This window comes from Syzygium oleosum, unplaced genomic scaffold (assembly GCF_021117445.2).
Source record: "Syzygium oleosum isolate NSW1041296 unplaced genomic scaffold, Sole_v2.1 Sole_v2.17, whole genome shotgun sequence".
Taxonomy (NCBI): Eukaryota; Viridiplantae; Streptophyta; class Magnoliopsida; order Myrtales; family Myrtaceae; genus Syzygium; species Syzygium oleosum.
Window position 1 is genome coordinate 1216613 of NW_026607501.1, and position 22304 is coordinate 1238916.

General features: G+C 41.9%; 3 protein-coding genes across 3 annotated transcripts; 1 reads left to right on the forward strand and 2 right to left on the reverse strand.

The window, feature by feature from the left end:
• Positions 1–7253: 7253 nt before the first annotated feature.
• Positions 7254–9919, forward strand: LOC115688717 (pentatricopeptide repeat-containing protein At4g14820). The gene is made up of 2 exons (XM_030614629.2): positions 7254–7956; positions 8187–9919. The coding sequence occupies exons 1-2, from the start codon at positions 7277–7279 to the stop codon at positions 9778–9780; spliced, it is 2274 nt and encodes a 757-aa protein (XP_030470489.2). The 5' UTR covers positions 7254–7276; the 3' UTR covers positions 9781–9919.
• A 240-nt stretch (positions 9920–10159) lies between these two features.
• On the reverse strand, positions 10160–12176 carry LOC115688718 (uncharacterized). Its single transcript, XM_030614630.2, has 3 exons — positions 11373–12176; positions 11076–11225; positions 10160–10668 (listed from the first exon to the last, which is right to left on the reverse strand). Exons 1-3 carry the CDS (start codon positions 12081–12083, stop codon positions 10387–10389), a joined length of 1143 nt encoding a protein of 380 aa, XP_030470490.2. The 5' UTR covers positions 12084–12176; the 3' UTR covers positions 10160–10386.
• Positions 12177–16300: 4124 nt separating this feature from the next.
• On the reverse strand, positions 16301–17190 carry LOC115688704 (uncharacterized). The gene has a single exon (XM_030614607.2). It carries the CDS (start codon positions 17011–17013, stop codon positions 16603–16605), a length of 411 nt encoding a protein of 136 aa, XP_030470467.2. The 5' UTR covers positions 17014–17190; the 3' UTR covers positions 16301–16602.
• Between the last annotated feature and the right edge of the window lie 5114 nt (positions 17191–22304).

Sequence of the window (22304 nt, forward strand, 5' to 3'; positions counted from 1 at the left end):
CCTATTTACGTTACAATTTTAGTTAAGTTTTCTTTCATATCAACCCCATCCGCGCCAATTTTTGTGCAACCCCTTTCTCACGGTATCCACAATTTCCACCACTTACGTGCCATTCGGAAATGCTATAGTCATGCCACCATTTCCCACCATCATCCAAAGCAAGACACTTCCTCTCCATCTTCATATCACGCCATCAGCCATCTCCACCATTACATCCACCATCTGCCACTCCTCTGCCCTTTTTCATGCCACGTTGACTCCCTTGCCACTTGTCCAGACACCATGCTAACAACGCCCCCAATTTTCTAAATGTTACATGCAAGAAGGAGGGGGGGAGAGATAAATCCATTTCTTGAATTGACCGACCCCAAGCTTCTTCTGTTTTCCCTGCACAGTTTCCTTCCCCAACCAAATTCATCTCCATTTCTTTTGCTGTTCAGTCTTCCTTCCCGAAGAACCAGCCTCACTTTGGCCAATCCGCCATAAAAAACAGCCGCGTCTCGCCTGTTCCGTCCGACCCCACAGCCGCGGGACCGCCGGGAAACTGCCCGCGCCGGTGATTTCTTCGAACCGTGAACCAAGGAGCACGACCAGAGAACCAGAGGCGCGGCGACATCCCCATCTTCCCTGACAACAGTTTCTCGCGAGCCGACGTTAAGGCAAGTGGAATTCTGGCTCCCTATTCTAAACTAGGAATTAGTTGCATGTCGAATTGGTCATAGATGCAGGATATTGATGGAAATGGATGGTGTTTGTGGAGGTTAGCTTCTGGTTTGGGTGTTTCATGAACAAAAATTCGTATGGTTAAGTTTTGGGTTACTTCTGCAACTTTTGCCTTGATTCCAGAATCGGTACTGCTGGACCTTTACAGTTTTCCATTTTTATAAAGCTTTTCATGGAACGAATTTGGGAAAAATTTCTTCATGAAAGTTGTTCAAAACATCTTGGAGTATAACATATTTTAATTTCATAATTTTTGGAGTTGTTTTGGGTAGCACGAAGGCCTAATCTCCAACCCGTGCTAGACTGCCCGGGTGCTCTGTTTCAGTGACCTTTTCACGTTCTCGATTTTTTTATAAAATTCTCTAGAAGGATTCCGAACATACTCCCTTCACAAAATTTCGTGGGAACTTCTTCCTCTACGACATATTTAAACTTTAGAATTTTTGGAGATGATTTGGATACTGAACTGAACTCATCTTTAGAGGCAAAGATTCTGTTCTAGTGAACAGTTTGTGGTCTGACTTTAAGCTTCCGAACGAGGTATTTAAAAAACGATTTAGACTCTGAGTTATTCATGAAAATTGTTTATAAAGATGTCTTCAGTGACATATTAAAAATTTATAATTTTTGAAGTTAATTTACTAATTATTTTAATCTGATTTCGAAAATGGTGCAAAACTGCCCAGTTTTACCTTTTTTTCAAAGATTCATTATTTTCTAGGTGAAAACGTGGGAATCTCGATTTGATGTCTTCTGGAGATAGAATTTAAACATTCTGAGCTTTGAAATGAGATATGATAGACCTTGATTGGATGTCAAATGATGGGGCAAGTGAGGCCAAGCTTGTAACCGGCAAGCGATGCTAGAAAGGATTGATTGTTGTGTTGTTGTTTGTGTGACATTGAAAAAGATTAATATTTGTTGGTGATCTGTGCATTGCATGAGTTGATTATATGTGTGGCTTGATGGGTTATTGAATACCATCGGTTGATGGACCGACAATGCCCCAAGGAGCCGAAGGGAAAGCGGGATGCTTGGTTGTGAGAACCAGATGCCTGGGAGGATTCTGCCCTAGATGCCTCGGGAGTTTGAGCGGGATGCTGTGGTCAGTGGATCACAAAGCCTGCGCGGGTTGTTGAGAATTCCGGCGTACGCCGCGGCAGATCGGAGTGCGCACCAAACCCCGCCAAATGGGAGTTTTCCTCCTTACGTGACCGGTGAGCGCACCGGGCATATGACTTGGAGTGAGATAATGATACCTACGCAAGTGTGAAATTGTGTGTGCTTGTGTGTGCATGTTTGAATTGTACTTTTGATCATGATTGCTAAGTTAAAGTGTCATTTGGGATAGTTAACAGTATGGAACCTTAAAGTATGTTTTAATTGGTTAGTAAGTCCAGATTAGAAGACTATCATTGTTATGCCTGTTGATGTGCATGCTGTTGCTTATTTAGCATAGGGTGATAGATGTTTCACTGCTGAGCTATTGCTCACTGTTGTAGTGGCTAAACTTTTACAGACTAGTTGAGATGCCGATCCTTCTTGCCTCTCCCTCTGTTAGCTATGGAGTCCCTATAGATTTCTCGGCTCATTTGACTGAGTTCCAGGATCTGGACTTTCCGCACGTGGTGTTCGTGAGATGCATCTCGGTCTTGACTGTTGACATCGGGTCCCCGATGGGCCCTATACTCATGGGATTCGTGGTGGTGTTTGCCAGAGTGGGTGGGCAGATGATAGGGCCGCTACCCCACCTCGACGGGGATGGAGCTGATGACGGAGACAGCTGAGTGGAGTGATACAGAGAGGGAGGAGCAGGGAAGTACCATTTTTGAACATGACTGATATTTTTGGACAGAGTTGTGTGGAGGGTGATCCATTTTGACTGACGTGAGTGATGGGTACATGTAGATAGACCGGGTAGGGAGCAGTCCTACTGTTAACCCTCAAACTCACCTATGTATCACATCATGTTAATAAATAATGAAGTTTTTGAAGTTTAGTGCTAGTGTTGCCCTTTATAGTAGTAGACTTCCTTTATTTATAATTCATGTTATAAATGTTGATCCCTACCCGGTCTATCTATATGTACCCATCACTCACGTCAGTCAAAATGGATCACCCTCCACACGACTCTGTCCAAAAATATCAGTCGTGTTCAAAAATGGTACTTCCCTGCTCCTCCCTCTCTGTATCACTCCACTTTGTTGTCTCTGTCGTCAGCTCCATCCCCGTCGAGGTGGGGTAGCGGCCCTATCATCTGCCCGCCCACTCGGGCAAACACCCCCACGAACCCCATGAGTATAGGGCCCACTGGGGACCCAATGTCAACAGTCAAGATCGAGATGTCATGAACACCACGTGCGGAAAGTTTGGATCTTGGAACTCAGTCAGATGGGCCGACAAATATATAGGGACTCCATAGCTAACTGAGGGAGAGGCAGGAAGGATCGGCATCTCAACTAGTCTGTAAAAGTTTAACCACTACAACAGTGAGCAATAGCTCAACAGTGAAATGTCTATCACCCTATGCCAAACAAGCAACAACATGCACATCAACAGGCATAAGAATGACAGTCTTCTAATATGGACTTACTAACCAATTAAAACATACTTTAAGGTTCCATACTAGTAACTATCCCAAATGACACTTTAACTCAGCAATCATGATCAAAAGTACGATTCAAACACGCACACACAATTTCACGCTTGCATGGGTATTATTATCTCACTCCAAGTCACATGTCCGGTGCGCTCGTTGGTCACGCAAGGAGAAAAACTCCCGTCTGGCAGGGTTCAGTGCGCACTCCGATCCGTCGGGGTTTATGCCGGAATTCTCAACAACCCGCGTAGGCTTTGTGATCCGCAGACCACAGCATCCCGATCACACTCCCGGGGCATCTAGGGCAGAATCCTCCTAGGCATCTGGTTCTCACAACCGGTATCCCGTCTTCCCTTCGGCTCCTTGGGGCATCGTCGGTCCATAAACCGACGGCATTCAATAACCCAGCAAGCCACACATATAATCAACTCATGCAGTGCACAGATCATCAATAACAATCAATCTTTTTTCAATATCACACAAACAACAACACAACAATCAATCATTTCTAGTATTGCTTGCTGGTTATAAGCTTGTTTATGAACTTGGTGTCACTTACCCCATCATTTGACATCCAATCAAGATTTATCATATCTCATTTCAAAGCTCATAATGTTTAGATTCTATCTCCATAGGACATCAAATCAAGATTCCCACGTTTTCACCTAGAAAATAGTGAATATTTGAAAAAAGGTAAAACTAGGCAGTTTTGCACCGTTTTTTTAAATCAGATTAAAATAATTAGTAAATGAACTCCAAAAATTGTAAATTTTGAATATGTCAGAGGACACCTTGATAAACAATTTTCATAAGCACTCAAAGTCTAATTCTTTTGGTAAATACCTCGTTCGGGAGCTTAAATTCAGACTAAAAACTGTTCATTGGAACAAAATCCTTGGCTCTCAAGATGAGCTCAGTTCAGTACCCAAATCATCTCAAAAAATTCTCAAATTTAAATATATTGTAGAGGAAGAAGTCCCCAAGAAATTTTGTGGGGGAGTTTGTTCGGAATCTTCCTAGACAATTTTATAAAAAATTAAGAACGTGAAAAGGTCATTGAAACAGTGCACTGGGGCAGTCTAGCAAGGGTTGGAGATTAGGCCTTCGTACTACCCAAAAAAACTCCAAAAATTATGAAATTAAAATATGTTATACTCCCATATGTTTTGAACAACTTTCATGAAGGAAGTTTTGCAAGATTCGGACCATAAAATCTCTACAAAATTGGGAAACGGTGAAGGTTCAGCTAAAACCGAGTCTGGAAATCACAATCCAAGTTCAAGAACAACTCAATACTTGATCCCCATGAGTTAGGTGTTCAAAAACACCCAAAACCAGAAGCTAACTTCCACCAACACCATCCATTTCCTTCAATATCTTGAACTTACGACCAATTCGACATGCAACCAATTCTGATCTAATATAGGGAGGCAGAATTTCACTTGCCTCGATTTGGCTCGACGAGAGACGGTTCGGGTGGGAGATGGCGGTCCGGCGAGTGGTCGGGGCCCTCTGGTCGTCCTTCAGTTTCACGGATAAGGAGGGCGGGTCGTCGACATGAGAAGACTTCAAGCGGTGGTTGTGATGGGTAGAATGGCGAGGAGTTGCTATCCAAAACAGAAGCCGAAGATTTGAAGAAGCAGCAAGCAGAAGGGTCGGTCAGAATTTTGGGGAATGAAGCGGTTTTTCCCAACCTTCTGCATGCGATGGGAAGTGAGGCTGGTGGTGCTAGTTGATAGATGGCAAAGGCAGAATTAGTGTGGCAAGGAGGGGGGAGGAGGTGGCGAGTGGTGGTGAGAGTAGCTGGTGGTGTAGCAAGCCAACGGGGAGGTGTCTTGCATTGGTGGACGGTGAGAAGTGGGGCGTGACCACAATATTCCCAATGGTATACAAGGAGCGGAAGAGGGGAGGCGTAATTGTGGGAATAGCGTGAATAAACTTTTGTCGTCAAGACGGTTAGTCCGTAACAAACATTAACGAACGAAATGATAGATAATTGTAGGATGGTCTTGCGGTGATTGTCATGGTGATGGTATAGTGGCCTCGTAATAGCATCCGCGTCTTCCGAAGTTGACTCCTCCGTAGCTCGTCGACAATCCTTCTAATTCCCATGTAACGTTCCATTACGTACGCTCGTTAAACAAACGAACGAAAATTTTGGGATGTCAATAGTATCTTATATGTGTCATGTTGAATCGTCCCAGGCTAATGATATGTCTTCCACGAGCAAAGCCGCTACATACCCCATCAATTTTCTTTCTCGTTCTTTGTTAAATTGTAATGGAGCGAGGTGAACCCAAGAGGTGCATACAAATTAATACGATAGGTGACGTGGCCATTGGAAAATTAGAGGGTAAATAACATAAATGGATCATAAACTTTACTCTAATGTGTAATGTGATGCCTGAATTTTAAGTTTGTTCAATACGATCTATGAATTTTAGCCCAATGTTCAATATCGTCCCTGAATTTTTAATTTGTTCAACCTGAACTTTTAGTACATGTTTTTAGTCTTTGGATTATATGAAAATGTTCAATGTTATCTCCGGATTTAAATTAATGGAAGGACAAAATTGAACATTTTCAAACAATTCATGGACTAAATTGATATGTACCACAAGTCCAGAGACCATTGAATATGTACCAAAAGTCTAGGAACCATATTGAACAAATTAAAAATTCAGTGACAACATTGCACATTGGACTAAAATTAAGGGACTGTATTGAACAAATTTAAAGTTTAGGGATCACATTACGTATTGGGCCAAAGTTCATGGACCATTTAAAATGAGTTACACACTTGTGAAATAGAATTAGTACTTTGAATCTAATAATGTTTTTTTGGGTAGGACAAGAACTTCATTTAGCAAAAGCAAAGGAGGCTACCACCAACTACTTATCCAACTTCCCTAGTTGAAGCCCCTCCCTAAGCATCCGCGTAATCATTCCATATATGTACTAAACTTATGGTGCATTTATTTCGCGAAAGACTCAATGATAAAGTCAAATATTTTTCGAAAAATCATTTTTCAAAAATACGCTTAGTTTTCCTTTGTTTGGTGATCCATAATGAAAATCATTTTCTGATGTTTGGATTTCATTGGAAAATTATTTAAATCTCATGACTTTATTTTAGGAAAAAAATGATTTTTTAAAATTTTTTATTTTTTTAAAAATCGAATTTTTAATTATTTTTAATTTTCTTTTTAAAATTATTTTTTAATTTTCCTTTTTCATTTCTTTCCTTTTCTTTTTCCTCCTCCCTCCTCCTCCCTTCACCGCGTCCGGCCGATGATGGCCACCGGCGAGCTTGAGGCTCACCCGGCGATGGCCATAGGCAAGCTCGAGCTCGCCGGCCTCACCTGAATCTCGCGAGTCGTGAGCTCGCCGGCCCCGGTTGAGCCCGGGCTTGCCTGGATCTAGCGAGTTGCGAGCTCGCCGGCCTCGGCCAAGCCCGATCGACGAAGCTTGGGCTAACCTGGATCTGGCGAGCCGTGAGTTTGCCGGCCTCGGCCGAGCTTGGGTACGAGCATCGGGTACGGGCACTAGGGGTTCGAGCTCAGCCTTGATGGACTCGAGCATGGGTGCCGGGGGCCTGGGCCCTAGACACCGAGGTTTCGAGCCCGACCGTCGAGACCTGGTCATAAATGTTGGTACTTGAGAACCAACGTGGGGGTTTTCGTGCTTAAACGTAAAGTTTCGAGTCCAAACGTCGACAGCTAGTCATACTTTGGAAAACGTTTTTCGATTCTTTTAAATGGAAAATCATTTTCCTGAATTTAAGCTTTGGTAATAAAACATTTTTCATTGATTAAGAAAATATTTTCCATTAACTTATTTTTCTAAGTAAACCAAACAAGAAAAGTGTTTTTCTGAAAATTATTTTTTGCGAAATAAACTCACCTTTATATGAAAATCTGAATCTTCGAACACGATGGTTCGTACGTGGATTTCATGCGTCTCGTCGTACTCGACCGTCTAAGTTTCGATGTAACACATGTTCCGGTACCCATTTGCATCGTCACGCCACGCTCCAGTCCGCACGCCATGCAAGCGCTGCTCCATCCCGCCACATCCTTCCCTCCCCCCTCCGCCGCCGCAACCGCCGCAACCACGACACTCCACACCGCCCTAACCACCGCCACCACCCCGGCCCAACTCAAGCAAGTCCACGCCCAGATCCTCCGCCGCGCCAACCTCAACCACCCCTCCGCCGTCCCCCTCCTCTTCCACCTCCTCCTCTCCTCCCCGAGCCTCGGTTATGCCCTCTCCGTCTTCCGCCACGTCCCCAACTCCTCGAAAACTCGGGTCCTCAACAAGTTCCTGCGGGAGCTGTCCCGCGGAGACCGGCCCGGGGATGCCCTCGTTGTGTTCGATGAAATGTGGAGGGAGGGTGTTGTTTTGGATAGGTTCAGCTTCCCTCCCTTGCTCAAGGCGGGCTCGAAAGAGGCGGGATTAGTCGAGGGGTCGGAGATTCATGGGTTGGTTGTTAAGTTGGGGTACGGTGGTGATCCTTTTGTGCAGACTGCTTTGGTCCGTGTGTATGCTGCAGGTGGGCGGATTATGGATGCGCACTTGCTGTTCGATAAAATGTCGCAGCGAGATGTGGTTTCTTGGAGCATCATGATTGATGGGTATGGTGATTTCCTTGCTGTTTCACGTACAGATGCACTTGATACTGTGTCCTTTTGAGTTTATACCCTGCACTAGTTGAAGGTGATTGTCGTGGATTGTGGGAATTTTTTCGTAACACATATTTTAACAGTTGAGAAGCCAAAATGCTGTAGTCTCTTAAATGCATCAAGCTATAGATTTGCACTTTCCAGCCATCCTATTTCATGCGCATTATCTTTTGACATTGCAGATTCTGTCAGAATGGCCTCTTTGATGAAGCTATGTCTCTGTTTGAAGAAATGCGGAGTTCTAATGTGGAACCAGACAAGATGATTCTTTCTAGCATACTTTCAGCTTGTGCTCGGGCCGGTAACTTAACCTATGGAAAGAAGATCCATGAGTACATCACCGAGAATAATGTCATATTGGATCCGCATATACAGAGTGCCCTCATCAGCATGTATGCAAGTTCTGGTTGCATGGATTTGGCTCAAGAATTTTTTGACAAAATGTCTCCTAAGAATTTAGTTGTTTCAACTGCCATGATATCGTGGTATTCCAAAGTTGGACAAATTGAGAATGCGCGACTAATTTTTGACCAGCTGGATGAAAAAGACTTGGTCTGTTGGAGTGCAATGATCTCTGGCTATGCTGAGAGTGATCAACCTCAAGAAGCTCTCATTTTGTTCAAGGAGATTCAAGCGTGGGGAATAAAACCTGATCAGATCACCATCCTGAGTGTTGTATCTGCATGTGCTCATCTTGGTGTATTAGATCAAGCCAGATGGATGCATAAGTACGTTGATGAGAATGGTTTTGGAGAAGCTCTGCCTGTCAAGAACTCCCTTGTCGATATGTATGCCAAATGTGGTAGCTTGGAGAGAGCGCGAAAAGTTTTTGAGAAAATTTCGAGCAAAAACGTGATCTCTTGGACCACTATGATCAATTCTTTTGCCATGCACGGGGATGCCAATAATGCACTAAGGTTCTTTTATCAAATGAAAGAAGAAAATGTTGAGCCTAACGAGATAACGTTTATTGGTGTGCTTTATGCTTGCAGCCACGCTGGGTTGGTTGAGAAGGGCCGGGAAATCTTCGCATCCATTGTTAATGAACACAATCTCAAGCCAAAATATGAGCACTATGGTTGTATGGTAGACCTCTTTGGGCGTGCTGGTCTATTAAGAGAAGCTCTGGAGGTTATAGAGACGATGCCTCTGGCTCCTAATGTTGTCATATGGGGTTCATTGATGGCCGCTTGTCGGGTTCACGGTGAGGATGAACTAGGAGAATTTGCCGCCAAGCAGCTCCTCAAGCTGGAGCCAGATCATGATGGAGCTCACGTGGTCTTATCAAATATCTATGCAAAACATAGAAGATGGCAAGATGTCGGTGAGTTGAGGCAATTAATGAGACAGAGGGGTGTATTCAAGGAGAGGGGATGGAGTAGGATTGAATTAAACAACGAGGTGCACCAGTTTGCTATGGCTGACCGGGATCACAATCGAGCAGATCAAATCTATGTGAAATTAGATGAGGTGGTTAGAGAGTTGAAGCTTGTCGGCTATGCTCCTAGTGCCCATTGTGTTTTGGTTGATGTAGAGGTTGAAGATAAGAGAGAAGTGGTACTTTGGCATAGTGAGAAGTTGGCAGTTTGCTATGGCTTGTTGACCCAGAGAACAGGATCATGCATCCGCATAGTAAAGAACCTCAGGATATGCGAGGACTGTCATACTTTCATGAAGCTTATCTCAAAGAAATACAGAAGAGAAATCATTGTCAGAGATAGGACTAGGTTTCACCATTGCAAAGATGGCATTTGCTCTTGTAGAGACTATTGGTGATTGTACTCTGCGACCTCTTCCTTCCAATATTAAATTGAAATTGTAAATTACACTCTAGTTGTTGTCTGTAAAGAAAACATTCATGTAGAATGCTATTCTGTAATTCCAAAACTCTTGAGGTGCAAAAAGAGTTTGCATATGCCTTGTCCCTGCCCACTGGGCTTCTGTTTCGTACTTCATTGGTAGGAGTTCCACTTGAGGTTGACCACCTACCGGATATCATTAGACATCTTTTAAGCTGAAATGTTGGCAATTGCATGTTCAGCGAACTTTGATTTCTGTGTATGTTTGTTAATGTAAAAGTTGTGCATCTTGGACATTTCTGAAACTTACGGTCGACTACAGCTATAGTTCCCTCTGGTAACATGGCAATCAGAACTTACCTCCACAAAGCGAATAAAACTTTACAATTACTGTGTCCAATAAGTACAGTTGTTGTCTAAAACTTGTTCGAACTAATGCGGTTCAAAGTACGGGTGAAAAAACAAAAGAATAGTCAAAATCAAGAGCTATCAATTTCACCATGTGCATGCTACGCAGAAAAACCAAAAAAGTTCCTCATAAGGGATGAGAATCGAGAACTGAAGCATTCTGCAGCACACAGGCTCAAGTTGGGACTTTATATTTTGCTCTGATCTGCCCAGGATGGTCCTCGAAAGCAGGGAAATACCAAAACCGTTGATTCATTCGTCCGATTACTACTGTCATCTGGTACTTCAAGAACTCCAGTGCTTTCATTAGAAATCCCGAGTCGTCCAATATTGAGCTCCTTTTGTACTCCAGAATCAAAGTACCAGGATCAAGCTGCACGACAGATGCTCTCCATTTTCCGTGCACCCAAGAACTAGTTACCTTTCGGATGATATAGCCCACGTTTCCGTTGCTCCACTATCGAACGGAAGAAAACATAATAAACCCACGAGCAAATGGTATGACATGGACAAAATGGAAAATGAAGCCAAAACTCAAAAGTCTTTCTCAAGTTTTCACCTCATCAGTAAGGCATGCAATGAAAAGAAACCGGCCCTTTGAAAGATTGCAGTTCAGTTAGTTGCCACAACAAGATGGTAATAAAACCGCAAGCAATGCTTCTAGCAATTACATCAAACATATAATGGCCCGTACACACTTTGAAAGTCATACAGATTTCTGACCCTCTATTGGTTACGCAAGGCCAAGAAGTTTTACTGGGTAATCTGGAAAGATACAAGCTTATCATGCATGGTAACAAAACAACAATCTTCTCAACAGGTTTGGTTGCAACTATAGCCATTTTGGATGGTGCTGAAATTTACCTCTGTGACTCTGCCTTTGATGATAGTGAATGATCTCGAAGAAGCGCCGGTTGTGAGAAGCCCTGCGGTCTGCAAAGGCCATCCCCATATGCCCACCTCTTCTGTCATCGATTTGTACAGTGTGCACCTAGAACTCAATAGCAGACCACCCTACAATAGACACGCATGTGCTTCATCACTACTTGAATCAGAGCCATCTTTTTAAAAATGAGAGAACCTCAGAGGTATCACTTGAGAAATTCAATAGCAAAGAAATCGACGTGTAAAAGAAAAAAAAAATTCGAACTTTGTTCAAACCTGACTGATCTTCCACGCAGAATTCTGGTCACTGCAATTTGACACCCTGCCTTCAACAAAACCCTGTATCTCTCTCTGCAAAAACCTGATCTTCCAAATCAAATCGCTTACTCTCCGAGAATCCTCGCCAATCTGCCTCACTGCATCACTCGATAGCTCGGGGCTTACGGCAGCTGAGACCAACCACCGAAGCCCCAAATCCGCCATGAATATCAACACGAAACACAAAGCCCACCACAGAAACCTCCTCTCTCGCCGCGACCCTGACCCCGACCGCAAACTCGCCTTCTTCTTCCCCATCTCCTTCCCCTCACGCAACACAGCTGATTTCAAGCTCGGCGGACTTTCCACTGTCTTCGAGATAGTCGTCCCAGGAGTGGACAGAACAGATGGGTCGAAGGACACCGGGGCGCGGCGCGGCGCCGTCGGCTGCGACAAAGGGGACAGCTTAGTGAAGGAGCTCTTCTGGACGCTGGCGGGCATGAGATCGAGGGTCGCGCTGATGCTGGCCAGGCAGATCTCGCACTCGCAGTTGGCGTCCTTCCGGCATCCGGGGAAGTAGCAGCTGTCTCTGGACTCGGCCCGGTCATCCCGAACCGGAGTCGAGGACACGTTGGTGGTGGCGGCGGAGGTGGTGGTGGTCCCCGATTTCGCAGTGTCCAACCAAGACGACGAGGACGAGGACGATGAATCTGAGAGGAGTGCTTTCATGGCTGCGTTGGATCAAATGTGTCTGTCAAATTGTTTGATTCTCTCTCTCTGTCTATCTCTCGCTGGGTGTGTTCATGTGCGTTTTCGGGGGTGCGAGATTTTGCCAAAGGGGTTTTGAAATTTGAATTTCCAACGGTCATCTGCGAGCTCAAACTGACGCTACTGATCGGGCCAAGAATCGGTCGGGTCGGTGAGTCCGTGCGGGTCGGGTCCGGGGGAAAATCTCGGGCTGACCCGAGTTCCACTTTAGAAGTTGGGTTTAAGAAAAATCATATGCTCTTTTGCAAAATTAAATTACATTCTTTTTTAGTTAAAAATTTTCAAAAAAAAAATTAAACTAAATTTTTTCTGATATTACAAATAATACAAAATTTAATTGGGGGAATTAATAAAAAAAATACTCATCCCATGAATCGTGAATGAAGTAGAAGTAAATTTTCAAATAAATTGGAAAAAAATAGTTATGCATACAAATGCCTTAATGACGATTGCTTGCAAATCATACCCAAGAGAATGTCTAATAGATTTGGTGTGTTCGGCGTTGTGTCCCTTACCACGATTTGGATGATACGACAATCGTTGTCCTCTTGTTTACATTGAGCACGTTCGGCTGGAGTCAAATTTTTTTGCAAACACCAATCACGCCTTACCACATTCATTTCTAAATTTTTCATAGACGAGCTGGACTTATTGTTTTCCATGATCTGTTGTCCAGTATTGAATGTGGACTTCAACGGTCCTGTAGATGCCCGGTGGGGGTCACTATGTCACAAACCACGGTGGAAAGCATCGGAATACTGGTAGCTCTCCTGTTTCGCTATTTCAGAATGTCGATGTTATCTCCGCCAACTCTTTAAATGTATTCAAAGTAGTTTGCTGCCAATTACGTCTCCAACGAATTGGTAGATGAAATCGAGGAGCCAGCGAAAGGTTGTCAAGTATTCTTCTTCTTACCAACCAGAGACCATAAAAATTTCGAGGCACACTATTCAATGAGGGTGCCATCTTCGTCCATAGGTTGGAATACATCGTATCGAATCAACCGGAAAATGCAACATGGATATTTCGGAGCCAATTCCTCATCACTGCCAATATCTCCTCCATTTGGAGATAAAAATGACTACTTCGCAAATAAAAAGATAATGTTAATCTCATGTGCGAATTATTCTATAACTGATATAAGAAACTCAAACACAAATTAGTGCTTCAAAAAAGATTAAATTTTTTTTTTGGAATTCTCGTTTGTTTTTAAATTCAAATAGTTGGTTGAAAACTCGTGCTTTAAGAATTATTTTCGTGCTTTTGAGTTTGGGGAGATATTTACCCGAATAAATACATTTACTCCTTTTTATATAGATCCACTACCTGTGAATGAAATAGGTCTTTTTTTCCCTTTAATATATATAAACTACTTTCTATATGCGTATTTTCTTACTTGCATAAGTTTAGACAATATAGAAAATAAATCTATTTGATTTTCAGGACATACTCCATTCTAGAAATAGATGACGAATTCAAAGAGGCCAATATTTTAGCAGACTAGGTTGTGAAAGCCCAAACAAGAAATGCCTTTTCATAAATCTCGATATCTTTTCTGGACATTAAATTGTAAAAGTTTCGGACATTACTTTTTCCAATTTTAAACAAATTAAAAATTAAAAAGTTTAAATTGATCACCTCAAAGAACTTTTTAGACATTTTTGCACCAAATGACATTTCTCTCAAAGTTACTTCCCAATGTCTTTTTCTATTACAGTTTACTAAACAATATTTCATGAAAACACTTTAGGCTAAAATTCTTTGCATTTCCAAAAGCTTTTCCTAAAATTGAACCAAACGAAGCCTATGTACCGACCTCTACTTTGTAGGCCCTTCTATCTTTCTTAGCAAAATAAATAAATTTATCTATCGACCAAAAAGAAAAAATTGTGGAAAACCCGGGAATTGAAAAGCATAGCGGGTACAGACCAAAAAAACAAAAAAAACAAGCAAGCATAGTGGGTGAATGCTAGAATTAGTAGTGAAAGAATTAAATGTGTATAAACATTATTATTGCTTCGTCCTCAGATGAGCTTTTTGCCTATAGATAAAACATACTTCGATTTGTAACATGTTGACATATTGGTACAAGAACAGGATGCATTGGCAACGCGCACGTTGCTATGAAAGTTCGAAATAAGACTAATGTAGTTCACGATTTTTTCCATGCGCACCGACTTACAATAGAGCCGGTGTCGAGTCATCTCAATCTCCTGGCTGACACTCTTAAAGGAATAACGACCTGATAGTTAAAAAACGAGCGAGTCTTTCAAAACTCTCACCACGGCATTAATTTCGCGATACATGACAGCTCTCCCGGTCACATCTATGAAGGATCATCGCCATCGGTTTCTCCTCGCCTTCGGTCCAACCCCGTGGCCACGTGGAGGCCGAAAAAGAAAGAAAAAATAGCAGCCGAAAATTCGGAGAGACATGTGTCCCCCAAAGCAAATGAAATTCCCCCTTCCCCCATTTCGTTGCGATTTGCTTTTCGGTGTCAAACCGGAATCCAATTCGAGATGCCGCGGCTTAATTGAACGGTGCAAAGCCCGGACACGGCAGCGGCCATATGACCATGCAGTCGAATCATGTCCTACACGCACAAACGTTGCTGTCTCACTGCACTGCCTTTGTCTATATTGGCCCCTCATGAGCAAAGATCTCAAACCATATCATATGGGGAACCACATCCCTATAATTTGGCCTACTGACTTCGTACTCTATGTTGGCTTTTTGGATGGGATCGAAAGTCTCTATATTAATAGTGGGGAATCCATCATATTGAAGCGACTGAAAGTTATGATTTATCGCTCCGTGATTTTCTTTCGAGATTGACCGCCACGAAGGATTAGGCGAGCCGCTGCGATGTTCGTGGACAGATCTGGAGATGACAGGACGTGACGTTAGGACTAACTCATCAACAAATTGGGGCTAGGCTTTTAGGGGTTTGAATTTGTATTGGCTAGCACGTGTTAAAGCTTTACGTACTATTGCGCGTGCAAGTATAATTTCGTATCTCATTCCATGCATGCATGATGATGATAGTCTACCTTGGAGGGGTAAACCTATCATGGTTCTATAAACGTAAATATGTAGAAGCTACTTGACCAAAAAAAAAAAATATGTAGAGGCTACAATGTAACAAATGAAAATGGCTGAAATTAACACGTAAATTACGGTTCAAACTTCAATAATAATCGATAATCCCAATTAATATTATTTACGTGCTGTTAGTATATGAACACACCAATCATCATATACCCCAAAACCTAATAGATTAAGCACTCTTTACATTTTTGAAAATTGTGAATAGGTAGACTAACTTCTTCACATTATTTTTATATATGGATTCCAACTAAAACAAGATACCGTGTTCTACGGAATCTTCATGGGTCCACTTGTCATGGCGAGAATTAAGAAATTATTATCTCAAATCAATTTAATAAACTCACATTATTGTTTAGTAATAATATTATATTTTTACTGGGTCTCACAATCATAGGGTTAGAGTGATTTTTCACCAGGATTTTTCTAGGGAGGGTCATTGCACTATGACTAAATTGTGATTGACACAATGTTATAGTTCACATTCTTTGACTTGGTGGAATAAATTATTATTTTCCAGTCCAAATTATTGAGTTTTGGTCTTCCAATAATGGATTTAGCATGTGTAGCATTAGCATATGATGGGGGTCTATCTCGATTGGTGAGATCCATGATTGAAGCCGGGACCCCAATGGTTAAAACTCGTGCTAAGTCGTCGCAAAGACAAACACGAATAATTGCGACATATAACATGATAACCTAGGCATAGTGGGATAAAAAAAAACATTTTCAGCTTTAATAATTGAAGCTCATGTCATGATGTTGAATCAGTCCTCTCTTTAGTGAAAAGACATTTGACTTATGTTATTATAAGCTCCTAGACTTACCCTTGATATTCTCAACCTTAAAAAAATGAAAATTGTTAATAGATATATGTAATCCCTATAGTCTTTACCAAGTCTTAGAAAAAAAATGTCAAGTAAAAGAGGGGAAATAGAGTGATTTCTTGGTTTACTAAGTCCATTATGCATCATCAGTGCCAGTGATTGCAATTTTTTATTGTATGATGCAGAACTAAAATGTCAATGGAAAAATCTGAAGAAAATATTGAGCTAGAAAATTTGGAAAAAAGATTACAAAAAGAATAAAGGGTTTTTGGAAATTATTTGGAAAAAAGAAAAAGAAAAGGAGAGAAAACCAGAAACAATCACATCCCATGAACACATGGGTGTAGACGCAGCCAAAATTCCAAGAGCTCAGAAGAAGCCTCCACTAAATTCAACATCCCCTGTACAAGACAAAAGATGAAAGCTTTCTCCATTTTTTTTTCTTTTTTTGGTCTCTTTTTTTTTTATCCCTTTTTGGTTGGATTTTCAAGAAAGCCAAACCAAGATCAGCAATAGCTAGCGCTTCCCCTGCTATCTGTTTCCCTCAATCAGTACAGTGAGTATGGTGATTCATCACCAACTTGTGAAGTGCTGGCTGATCTTGAGTACTTCTTAGAAGATGAAGAAGAAGAAGAGGAAGATGATGATGACGATGAAGAAGATGAAGACGACAGATCGCCAGACCTCCTCCTCAGCATCTGCCTCATCCCATCAGCGACCCTGAATGCAGGGCTTGACTTGTACTTTCTGCAGAAGGACATGTGAGCTCTCACGGCTTCTTCAACCCCGAATGGCTTCTTGTTGTTGCTGTTGGCTCTGTTCGCTTCATCCCTCACGGCCTCTGAGCACAACCCACAGAGCCATTTGCCTTCAAATTTGGACTTCACTTGGGATATGTAGTCTTGGGTGCAGTCCTCCTTCAACCCACAACACTCGCACTTCACCGTTTCAATCTCCATACTCTGTTCTTGATCTTCCCTGTCTCTTTGTCTCTCTCTCTTTTTTTTTTCACCTTTTGGGTCTTCTTTTTTTGGAGGGTTTGTGTTTGGGAGAGTTGAGAACTTTTTTTCCAACGAGTCTCTGAAGACTCGGGAGCTAAAAAAGTGATCAATTTGGGAGTCTCTGCCGTAAATTGAGGATGCCTTTTTATAGTTGGGCTTGGCTCGTGCGAATGAGAGAGAGAGAGAGAGAGAGAGAGAGAAATGAATGATTTCTTTACATTTTCTTTTATGTTTCATTTTTCACTACACCCTGTTGAGTTGGTGCCTCATCACATGAGATTTGTTTTTGGGTCCTGACTGCAAAGCGGTGAGAAGCTCTGAATCTCTTGAAGAGGAGGGGAACATTTTTATAGCATTTGTGTACAAATAAATTGAAGAAGTTGGCCTAGGGCAGTGTAGAATAGGAATAAAGTCACTCATAGTTTCTGTTCTTACGATTTCAAATTGCGCTTATACCTTTTTTTTTCCCTAATCAAAATAGTCGGTAACACTTCTATAAAAAGCTCATAGCCATATACTCGTTTAATTTGATTAACGTGAAGACTAAGTTGGAAGTCAGGAAGCATGTGCCACGTTATAATTCGCTCAGATTTCCATAATGCCAAGTAAGCGTCGCACCATCAATTTAAACAATTATGAATAAAAAGCAATAGATAGAGAGAGAGGCCACAACAATCACCGTAGACACTGCACCACCTCAAGGTGGTTGTGATCGTTGTCACTTGAGGGGTGTGACCGCATTGCTGTATGGGCGGAGAGAGAGAGAGAGAGCATGTGATTGTGGTAGCCTTATTTCCAGAGAGAGTTTTCACGTTAGAAAAATTTAATATCGTTAAAATCATATTAGCAAAATCAATCATCAACTTCCTCTAAGGACGAACATCTAACCATCTTGTTAATAATAATTAAAAGATGATTTTGAAATTCTAACAAAAATATAAGGACTCCCCTGTAGAATAATTTTTTTAACTGTTCACTATTCCATCATCTTATATGAACGACCATTGATTTTCATCTCTTGACACATTTGTCCGAATCATGTACTCTCTCTTAATCTTGAATACAGCAAGTTAAGATATTCATTCTTGTAGAGAGCTAAGAGAGTTCTGATTCCCAAATTTTTTATCTTACATGAAATGGTTTACACCCTTCAACAATCTTCTACACCACATCCTAAACCATGAATAAGGTATTTTGTACAGATTATATGGAACAAGATGCTTAGTACTCATTTATCTTGTCCAAACCATTTATTCCTGGACTTAATAACCTTTTCATTAGTCCTTTATCCTTTAAGGGAAACCTCCTGTCTATATGTCCTTTTACATTGCAAACTTCAAATATTTGATCTTGATATTTTGTCTTCAAACTTCAAAAATCTATTTCAATAGGTAGGTAGTTTATAAATTACAATGTCAAAATTTCAGCAGCTTGGTCTTTCAATGTCAAATTGTTCACCGGGCAATGGTGTTTACTATTTACCGAAGTGAAATCACAAGCAAAACGATGATATGCTTGATTATCACCTCATAAGAGTTTGACAAGTCACTTGATTAATCGAAACGAATTAATTTAATTGCATCTTCTTATTAGTTCTCGAATCATTTTCCTAGCAAATCCTTTTTTTTAGTTTATTTCTATGTAAGAGAAAAGTAGATGTCATTTAATTAATTATTGCTTTATGAAGGAAAAACAAAAGGTTCTAAAGTTGCGCAAAGCGTAAAATAGCTAAAGAATAGGTGCAATATATGATTTTAGCAACCATTCTTGTCTTCCTCGCTCAACATCTGTATTCGGGCTACATGCTTTGCATGCTATTAAGTTTTTTTCTTCATCAAGAGCACAAACTTGTATGCTCCCGTTAGCACACAGTGTACATGGAACATCCATTAGAGAATATTGGGATGCTAAAAAAATTTCGTACAAACGTTTATTACATAGGGAAAGAAATTCTAACATGGTATCGGTTAAATTCTAAGATTATCCACTGGGACACGTAGCCCAATGTTAAGGAAATTGAGTAGGAGTGGGGTTGTTTAGTTTCTGACGTTCGATTCTTTCGCTACCAAGAAAGGCAAAGTAAAAGCATAGTTAGAGCAGGATAAATAATTTTTTTTAATGATATTCTGTCTTTTCTGCAACATGTTAAACAATAATTCAGAGAGAGAGAGAGAGAGAAGCGTAGTGGAGCAAGAAGCCATAATTTACTCCATGTTCTAAGGGACATGGGCAGTGGAAAATGAGGCAAGGTGGTCAGGGGGGGCCTCTCTGCAACATATTTTACAATTAATGTTCTTCTTCTCTCTCCTTTGTCATTTTGCTAATGCATCGGTAGTTGGAAACTCCATGGCTATTCTTATTCTGACCTTTTCTTTCGCCCCCATTGACGGTTACTTTCGGTTGAACCGGTCGTTGATTGGCTTCTGTCTTGGCTTCGCTCCAGCAAGCCAGCCATGGCTCCAGCTTCTGGCTCAGACGCATGTTTCTATTTTCTTGCTCTTTCTTGGGGTTTAATGAACTCAATTTTTGTTTGGTCCCTCATGCACACGATAAGTTGCTTATGTTAGTGATCTGCCCTAAGAATCAATCGAGGTTGATACTACAATATTAGTTGTGGATTAGGTTGTGTCGGAAAACCGTCTTAGCTTATCTTAGGTAGTCGTAATGTGTTCTTAGAGACCGCTTATGACTTTGTAGGTAAAAGGGTTTTTGTGCGCAGCTTCTTGTGTGTAGTGAACCTACGGGTCGCACACAATCGCGAACGGACTTCATATTTTACGTGCGCCTTGATCTACTTCGAAGTAGATTTATTCTCTATTTAAATTATCTACGCGGTCGTGCGAGCGTTATGAGATAACGTTACGTATGCGATTGGAGGTGGATAGTTTGGGCGGGCCCAATAGCCGAGCCATTAGGGTTCCATGAGGATATATATATAGCTATAGATAGTGAGAGAGTCTCACGTCGGATGGTGCACGCCTCCCGTGCCTCCATAGAATACGGAAACCCTAGAGAGAGTGTCTCCCGGGAGAAACTCTACGATAGAGAATCGTTCTCTATTCGGCGTTCAAGAAAAGGAACTTCAAGATCTTTCGCTAGCACGTGGATCGTTGGAGAATTCCGTTAGGTGTGTGTGGATGATCTCGGTAGGCGCTTGACACTTGGGCGTAATCCAGGGCACATAATCGTTCTTGGATTTATCTTGTGCGCGTCGAAATTCCCTTTCAGATTTCAATATACACATGGATCCCTGTCTGGGGTTCTATATTCCAGTGCGTTGTTTTTCGTTGATGAACCCTACGGTGGTATCGGGAGCCGCTGTGATATATTGAAGTTGAATTGGAAAACCCTAATTGTTGATACATATGATGTATGCCCGAAGTGAGTCTCAATTAGGGTTAGATGAATTTGAAATACGAATTGATATGATCAATTCGGAAAGGAACGAAGAGGATGGGTCGATGTCGATCCTGTTCGCTCGCGTCGAGGCGCATCGTCCTTCGCGGGCTATTGCCGCGAGGCGGGACGCTTGGCGAGACGGCAGCCGAGATGGCGCGTTGTCGGGTACATTGCAAGGCCGAGACGGCGGTCGGAGACGGCGGACGCGTCCTGGGTCTTCGCCCGAGGCGGAGACGGCAGCTAGTCTTCCGGCCGTCGAGGGACTCGCGGCGTTCGGCCGATTGCGTACGATAAGGGCGCGGAGGAGCGCGGCGACGGATAGTCTCCCGAGAACACGAATTGAGATTTGTTTATGTTTCGGGACTCTCCTGGAAACATAATTATGAATTCTGTCTAGGTTTGGTATTTGCCCCGAGCGCCCTGAGAGGCGCCGTTGCCCACCGAACCCCATCTGCGCGAGGCTACGCCCTTGACCCCCATGAGGCGCCCCCCGACAACCCATGCGGCGCCGCCCTTGACCCCGCATGGAATTGGTCATTCTTGTATGATTGATATGTCTTTGTTATTATAAGTGATGCTTTGTTGATGTTCAGAACATGCATACATTCATCATTGCATAATAAAATTAAGGAATACATGATGCCTTTCCCAATCATACACCTATTAAGACTCGAATCGTCAAAAGATGGGTCTGCCAAAGCAGGGTGTCTTAGACTATTTGAGTAAAATAGGATGGATAATGGTTATCCATATGTTGAGATTGGTTCACTGCATAATTATCAAAAGTCCCTAATAAAATTAAGTAGTATATGATGCCTTTCCCAGTCATACACCTATTAAGACTCGAATCGTCAAAAGATGGGTCTGCCAAAGCAGGGTGTCTTAGACTATTTGAGTAAAATGGGATAGATAATGGTTATCCATATGTTGAGATTGGTTTACTTAACGAGGCTATCAAAACGGTTTTGGGCTTTGAGGCATAGTGTTTGGGGCTATGATATGAGATATCAACTCCAACAATCAAGAGTTGTATTCGATACAATTGACAAAGGGTTGTCTACCTAAATAACTTAGTCTTGAGCGGTAAGCCAAAGCTTACTCAAGTCTTTGTGAAATATGGATCTTGGTCCACTATACTTATTGGGACACATATTATAAAAGTATAGTTGGAATTATAAAATTAACGAACAATTCACTTTGCATATTTGTTGCATATTTGTTGTAGACAATGGTAAATAGCTCGCATCATGCTTTTCTGCGATCCGTCCTTGAGAAGGATAAATTGAATGGTTCAAACTTTTTGACTGGTATAGAAGCTTGAGAATTATTCTCAAGTGGGAGAAAAAGGATTATGTCTCCCTCGAAGGCAACTCCTTCCGATGCTCCCCATCTGAAAGGAATGCTTATCGAAGCATAAAGATGATGCATTGGATGCATCATATCTAATGTTAGCTACCATAAACTCAAACCTTCGGAATCGGTTGAGAACATGGATGCCTATGATATCATCATGAATCTGAAAATTTTGTTTTGAAAACAGGCACGCACCGAAAGGTACCAAACGGTAAAAACCTTAATTGAGTGCGAGCTATCACATGGGAACTTAGTTAGCCCACATGTCATAAAGATGATAGGTTATATTCAAAACCGTGTGGCTGGGCTCTCCCATTAGTCAAGAGTTGGCTACTGACATTATTTTTCAGTCATTGTCTCAAGATTATGGCACGTTAGTTATGAACTATAACATGCATAATCTGAATAAGTCTTTGACTGAATTGCATGGGATGCTCAAAATTGTTGAGCAGAATATCAAGCGAGGACCCTACCCTAATGTTCTTATGGTTCAAAAG

What these genes read in the sequence shown, in the direction of transcription:
- LOC115688717 (XM_030614629.2), top strand. Translation starts at nt 7,277, where the DNA reads ATGCGTCTCGTCGTACTCGACCGTCTAAGTTTCGATGTAACACATGTT. An exon ending in TGGAGCATCATGATTGATGG is followed by an intron (nt 7,957 to 8,186) that starts GTATGGTGATTT and finishes TTGACATTGCAG; the next exon opens with ATTCTGTCAGAATGGCCTCT.
- LOC115688718 (XM_030614630.2), bottom strand. Translation starts at nt 12,083, where the DNA reads ATGAAAGCACTCCTCTCAGATTCATCGTCCTCGTCCTCGTCGTCTTGG. An exon ending in CTGCGTGGAAGATCAGTCAG is followed by an intron (nt 11,226 to 11,372) that starts GTTTGAACAAAG and finishes TGTCTATTGTAG; the next exon opens with GGTGGTCTGCTATTGAGTTC. An exon ending in TCAAAGGCAGAGTCACAGAG is followed by an intron (nt 10,669 to 11,075) that starts GTAAATTTCAGC and finishes TCCGTTCGATAG; the next exon opens with TGGAGCAACGGAAACGTGGG.
- LOC115688704 (XM_030614607.2), bottom strand. Translation starts at nt 17,013, where the DNA reads ATGGAGATTGAAACGGTGAAGTGCGAGTGTTGTGGGTTGAAGGAGGAC.